Raw genomic sequence first — 6955 nt, 5'->3', positions numbered from 1 at the left:
ACCGCTCTCATTTCGCCTTCGCGGAGCTCGCTGGCTCTTGTGCTGGAGGGTTCGCGGATGCTAAAAATATAGCTGGAGCCCAGTGCCAGTGATTCGCTCTCTGGCTCTCCTCCTGCTCCCCCTGCCTGGCCAGGAATGTTTCTGTTTTCTGTGGTAATAAAGCTGGGGAGTATTTAGATAGTAAACTTATTCCAGAGTATATTATTTTTGCTGGGAGCGGCAATACAGCTACCTGGAAAGGAGGAATAATTCAGGAGATGTGCTATCCAGCCTTTTCCCGCGGGTTTGGGCACGGGTACCACTTTCCTGGGAGTGCGTGAACTGGGCATTCCTTCCCTATCTCAGATGTTAACTCTGAAATGTTTTCTGCCCCACAGCCCTCCTGGAACAGAGACCACGATGACACGGCATCGACGCGCTCCGGGGGAACCCCCGGCCCATCCAGCGGGGGACACACATCGCACAGCGGGGACAACAGCAGTGAGCAAGGTAGGAACAGAGCCCTCACACTTTCTTAGCTGGCAAGTGGTCACCAACGTGCTCAGGGACTGGTTACTCTCTTTCTGATGTTGAAATATGCTTGGGTGCTAGGGGGTTTGTGCTGAGAAATCTTCCTTTTTTTTGACATTTTTTCCTCCATCTCCTCCTAGTAAAGGGATTGGCATCTTTATTCCTTCAACCCTGCCAGCAGGCACATGTTAGAGCAACATATGTACCAAATTTGCAGTGTGCTTAATAAAAATAAGAAATGAGAAGGTTGGGTTTTTTCCTCATTCAAATGGGTTAAAAGATTAAATCTTCAAAACCAAATGTAATTAAGATTGCAGAAATGGATGCTAATATTTCAAAGATGCCATCGAAACTTGATTGCATATAAAGAAGAGATGTTAGCTGGCCCATTTTACAGAATCCTGAGCTGTGCTTTTACTTACTTTTTTAGACTCAATTCCAATTTATTTGAATGCAAAAACATTCTGTTTGAGTGCCAGGCCAGAGTAGCTGATTTAGCAGGGTGAGAATGAAACGAGCTTGGTGCAATGGAAGTGGGACATTCTACAAATAATCAGTGCTGTCTCAAAAACTCTGAAGTCTAACAAGCTGAATCTCTGGATTTTTTTTTTTCTGAGAAGCTGAAAGCATATTTTTTCTGTAGAGACCAACTGCAGTGGATTTAGTGTTAATTTAATGCAATTAAAATTTAAAAAGGATCCTTAATCTGAATATAAAAGAGAGTGCTTTATTGAAGTTGACTCTGAACTCACAATAGGTATATACTTTTAAATCTGGTTTTATGATCATGTTTCATTCAAGTGCTGTTAGACAACAAAGGAATTGTGTTTCCAAAAAAAGGTTGAACAGTACTGATTAGCATTGCAAAGTCTGCATTTAACAAGATTAGTTTTTAAACTAAACCAGTATATTTTAATTTTTTATATGCATGGACTTAACGTACATGGTGAATAACATCTCTTTATAGAATTTTAAGTATTTGAGACTCGTTATTGTTTAAAGAAAAGTTGCTGACTTCATCGCAAGTGTAGCCTAGTAAAAATGGGGCCTGGAATAGTAAACTGTTGCAGAGCTGAGGCAGAAACTGGTAACCTTCTGACCTCTGACTTTTACTGGAAAATGATATGCAACATAAATTCAGGGGGCCTTTTTTCTTTCAAGTATGTATACATATATATTCTAGTGGTGCTGTTCACAATACTATAGTTGAAGTGGTGTCAACTTGTTCATTAGAGCCCCTTGCTTTTGGAACAAACTTTAAATCCATGGGGTTTTTTTGAGGGTGAAAAAGCTGCTTCAAAAATAGGCTTTGAACTAAAATGTGGTGTTTTGAGAGGGTTTTTGTATTCGGTCAGGGCTGCTCTTTTATTAGACGGATGTGCTTGTGTTTATGTGGATATGTGCATGGACAAAACATCTGTGAGGAGGCTTGCCAGAATGCTCCTAGAAAATTGGAAATTGAGCTTAGTTCCTGGTGTACTTTTAAAGATTCTCAGGCTTCATTTTCTCCTAAGTGTGGCATTTTAGTAGTCTGGCGTGCTGGTCATATCTGATGTCTTATTGCCATCCTGGTCAGTTCCTAGCAAGGTGCATGCGGCAGCCTCAGTCAGGATGGGTTTTCTAAAGTGACTTTCAAGCCTGAGCTCTATTAAATATCTACAGAAGGACTTGTCAGTGAAGCTGTAGTCAGTTCTGAAACTGTTACCCAAATCCCAGTGGTTTATCGAGGCTGGAATTAGTGCCAGTGCTTGATAGAGTGTTTTGTGAGGAAGGCTTGTTGCGTTAAAACTTCGGAAAAGAGTGACAAAAATGAGAATTTGATAACTGGAGCTCTCAGGTCAAGTTTGGGAAAGGAGTTTTGGAAAAGAGGGGGTTTCTGTTACCAAGACTTGCCTTCAGGCGACTTGTCACCTATGAAAATAGCATTGGTTTTGAGGAACAGGAATGTGGGAAGGGTAGCAGTGGTCTTGCCGAGCTTTGCTTTATGTCCTGTTTACATGAAATGCTCTGAACATTGAGACTATGGGGGAAGCTCATTTGTTTAAGCACACCAATGCCTGCATGTACACCTGTAAAAAAACTCCCAAATTGTGATTTGAGTGTTTCCCTATGGGCAAGAAGTCAAAAAATACGACCCTGAAGGACTGAAATGGAAGAGAACAAAAAGATAGCAAATATCCTTCCTCTCCCGAACTGCATTTAATTTCCAAATTCTGTGATTTGGTGGCTTTTCTTCTGTGGCCCAATGTCAGGAGTGCAACGCCGTGGTTAAAAGGCTGTATTCCCCACTGCTGGATGCTTTCCTTGGCAGCAGAAGGAGCCAGCATGGCAGTGCCATAGCAGCCAGGTGCTGCGGAGGGGTGGCAGCAAAAGGCTGGGGACCCACATGCTCGTGCTTGCAAGCACAGGAGTTAACTCGAGATGCATGTGTTGCGTGACATATATTCAGTGTATTATAGGCTCCCCTATTTTTAGGAGTTTGTAAAAGTTCCTTTCGGTTCCATCTGTCAAGATCACGTTTGCCATTTAAAAAAAAAAAAAAAACAAGCAAATCTGATCACCAGAAATAAAACCCTTTGAAACTGTCTGGTTGTCAGGTCCTCACAACCTACTTCCCTTGTTGGGGTAGGTGAAAGCACCTTCTGGGCCAAGTGTGCAACCTGGCCGAAAGTATCACAAGGATGTAAACATAAGCTTTCCATTTTCACAGGGGCACACAGACTGGAAAGCTTTAGCAAGACTTTTCTCCTTAGTCTTTAACCCAGACTATGTTAAGTTCTATTTTTGGACTTTTTGGAGATTTTTCTTCTTTACCTAATTCATCACTTCAAATCCTGAAAACTGTGTTTTTAACCTATTTATGTCTCAGTGTAGAACACACATTGAATGATTGCCTTTGAAATCAGGAGAGATGCTCTTTCCTGTAAATATTTTAAAGTCTTTTTTAACATGTAAATTTATTTACTTAGTAAACAGTAATAACTCCCAGCTGCTTCGATCTATTGCAGAAATCCATATTTAACTGCTAGGGAGCTGTTCTGAGGTCTCGTGCCACTGAACAGCAGGATATGTTATTGCATAGTGCGTTGACACAACCTCTTCCAAAGGCCTGGTATTGTGTCATCATAGGGGATAGTTATAGTACAGGAATGCAGAATAATATTATGAAAAAGTCTTGCCATTGCTCTGAACTTAACGGGAAAGGCCTTTCGAGGTCTGTCTCCAAATGGTGCAAAGAGATCTGAATTTACATAGTGGAGAAATAATTCACAAAATTCCATTTAAAAGAAGAGATGCAAATTCTTATGTACAGGCAGGTAATGCTGAGCTCATGGCAGCACTGTTTTACCTTACTGTGTCTTGTAACTTCAAAAGATTCCTGTTTGGGATGTTGAATGATCTATTTTGTTTGTTTTTCAAATAGTGAGGCCAGGAAGATGCTGAACAAAGCCCTGGTACAGTCACTTTTAATCCAGAGTGAAACTCTTAATTTCCCATGTTTGGCTCCCCTACGTGGCTTAAAAGAAAGAGAAAAATAATCCATCAGTGTCACCTTATTTGTGTGTATTGTTTCTTTCTCTTTTTTTTTATTTTGTCCAAGCCTCAGCCTGCGTTCAAAACATTTTTTTAACCTCCAAATCATTGCTGCTCCTTCAAGCTAGGAGTAGAAAGCAGCGATATTTCTTTATAAAAATGTATCAATGGCTGCAATGTTGTTGTTTTTTTTTTTTTTTCCCAAGCTTTTGTAGGAGTTTGAGCAACCTATAGGCAAAAAGGCAATCGGGTTTATTATTGCTGGGAATCTCCAGGCGGTTGTTTGGAGGCTGCAAAGGCAGGCAGCAGAGCCGGGAAGAGGGGGAGAGAAGGGCCACATTATGTTCCAGATGACTGAGCAAGGATTTATATACCAGCTCGCCTTTTTTTTTTTTTTTTTTCCCTTTTTTTTTTCCTTTTTTTTTTTTTTTTTTTAACATGGGAGAAGAAAAGTAATAAGAGCGGGGAGGCATTTGAAGCGGTCAGATGGCCGATGACTAATGGGATAGGTGGGCAGGAGCCCTCGGATTGGGTGTCTTAATGAGCACATTTCGCACCGAGTTTGGGCTGCAGTTCCCCTTCACCTTTGCCCTTTATTGACCGAACTGACACTTCATTTTTCACATACTTCCAATTATGGCTGAGCTTAAGTGTCGCCCTGCCTCCTTTCTTTCTTGCCTATGGACGGCTTCAGAGTGGCTGAGGCCACAGAAGATATTTTAATTTGAAAAACTACCATAGCAAGGCAGGTTTAGGGTGTAACCTGAAACTGCTGTCACTTGGCAGTTTCTGCGATGAAAACAAAAGTTTTAATGTTTCTTGTTTAGCGCTTCACCGCCATTCCACCCCTCCTCCTCCTCTGTGGTGATATGGGGAATTGCTTTGGGAGTGATTGGGTTGGTGAGGGGTGTTTTCCTCAGGGAAAATCCTTTCTGGCAGTACAGGTGTCATGGGTGGGAGTCACCCAAGTGAAGAGGTAAACCCAAGTGAAAAGCAGTGCTGTGCTTGAACGATGGCTCCTCTTTCCCTCTCAATGCAGCATCTTCTCAAATTGCTTCTTGTGATGCAATGCCCTGCAGTGTCCTTTGCTGGACGTTCTCCTTATGGAAAAGCAAAGTGTAATTGTGCTTTTGCACTTCTCAAGCCTTAGACCAGTGTGGATTTGTTGCTTTGGTAATATTTAATAAGTGAATGCAGATTTGAGCGTGGCCCGTCTGTGAAGCTTTGAGAAGTGTCTGAAAATGATGCTGGGAGAGGCTGGTAGTTTGGCAAGATGGACAAATCTGCAGTCACCCCTTTGCTGTACGAGCAGAACCATGATATATCTTCCACTGCTCAAGCCTGTGTGCATTTCCACGTTGGCTTTTACATGCAGAATCCTTCCAGGGCGGAAATGTCTGTTTGCTTTCGCAGAGCTTAGGGGGTTTTGGAGCATGCGGTTTTCCTACCAAATGTGGATTCTGTCGGAAATAGTTGGAATAAGTTATTCTCGCATGGGGGGGGTGGGTTTAAGAACAAAATAGCTGCTGTTAGACCTTCACTTCCCGGCAGCACCACTGGATTTTGCAGCGTGGTTTTTGCTACAGGCTCTGTCACGTGAAGTTTGGGTGAGTAATGAGTGGGCATGTCACCTGTGTGCCAGTGGTGATTGCTTTACATTTAAATACAGGGAGACTATATTGACAATTATTTACATCCAAACAGAGGCCCCCTAAACCACAGAAGTATTTATCTCAAAAAAAAAAAAAAAAAAAAGGAGTATTACCTACTTTATTATGTAGCCCTCTGGCATAGTAATGGCATGGCATATTTTTACTATAATATGGTAATAAAAGAATATGTAAAAGGCAGACAAAGGTTCTGTCTTTTCACTAAGGTGACCCCTGTTACCAAGTAACTGCTTTACTTATGAGCTTATTAAAAACTCAAAAAAAAATGAGCTTTTCATACTTCACAGGCATTGATGTGAAAATGAGCTGTCCTACGAGTAGTTTTCTTGATCATTTTTAGAACAATTGATTAGCCAAAGAGCCGCTGTCATTAGTTGACATTGACTGATAGCAATTTGTCACAAGCTCCGAAGGTCAGCCAGGCAGTGGAAGCTCCGGCTTGTCTTTGATTGACCTTTTCTGATGCCATTATCATGCGATCGGTTAGACTGGATGTGACCCTCGATTAGAAAAGACAGGGCATTAGTCAACAGGGGCTGCTCCCTGTGTTTTTTCTGCCGCTTTATGTATTGTGAATCCCGAATTAAGCGTAATAGGCTTGTTTGGAAATGGAGCAGTATCAGTTTTCTTGCTGAGGCTCTGCCATCCCCTTTTCTTTCCCTGCTTTTCCATCAAGCGGGCAGCGCTCGGTTTGCTTTAAATCAGCTGAGCACCTGTGCCCTCTTCCTCTGACGTGAGATATGAGATTTAAGCCAGGCCTGTATTTATCTGAAACTCTTCGTGTAGGTGCATATTCTTCAGCAGCACCAGCATTAATTATTTTTATCTCCCCAGAATCGTGTTTTATTTTTTAACAGGGATCGAGTGGTTGAGGATTATGCTCATAACATGATGTCAATTTATCATTCTGCTCTAAAGCCGGGGGGCGTGAAACTGGTTTTTTCCTTCTAGTTTAGGTTTTCAGTTTTTTGTTGGTTTTTTTTTTTTTTTTTTTTTTTGGTCTCATCAGCCTGATTCAGCTGTTAAAGTTAGATTTCGGCAGTGTTAAGTCTGCATGCTTCAGCTAGGCAGGGCTGTGCTTCCAGAATGGTGCATGGCAGCAAGTTCTCTCTTGGAAGCAGTTGTCTGTCATGATTTGAGCAATAATCTATTCCCAGTGTCAGGATTTATTTCAGTTGTTTGCATTAGCTTAAATGTCTGTTATTAACAGGCATTTTTCTTTTTGCTCTGGCAAAGCTAAC

At 41.7% G+C, this 6955-nt stretch overlaps 1 protein-coding gene across 6 annotated transcripts in view; it reads left to right on the top strand.

Annotated features, from left to right (window-relative positions):
• The window catches only part of MEIS1 (Meis homeobox 1), a 203214-nt gene that overhangs the window by 122122 nt on the left and 74137 nt on the right, over nt 1–6955 (top strand). For all 6 annotated transcript variants that reach the window (XM_085054295.1, XM_085054294.1, XM_085054293.1 and 3 more), the window contains one exon: nt 378–489. In XM_085054295.1, coding sequence (XP_084910421.1) covers nt 378–489 — 112 coding nt within the window. The remainder of the gene's footprint in view (nt 1–377; nt 490–6955) is intronic.

This window comes from Lichenostomus cassidix, chromosome 3, assembly GCF_008360975.1.
Source record: "Lichenostomus cassidix isolate B80296 chromosome 3, HeHo_3.0, whole genome shotgun sequence".
NCBI classification, from domain to species: Eukaryota; Metazoa; Chordata; class Aves; order Passeriformes; family Meliphagidae; genus Lichenostomus; species Lichenostomus cassidix.
This window is presented reverse-complemented; position numbering and strand designations above follow the sequence as displayed.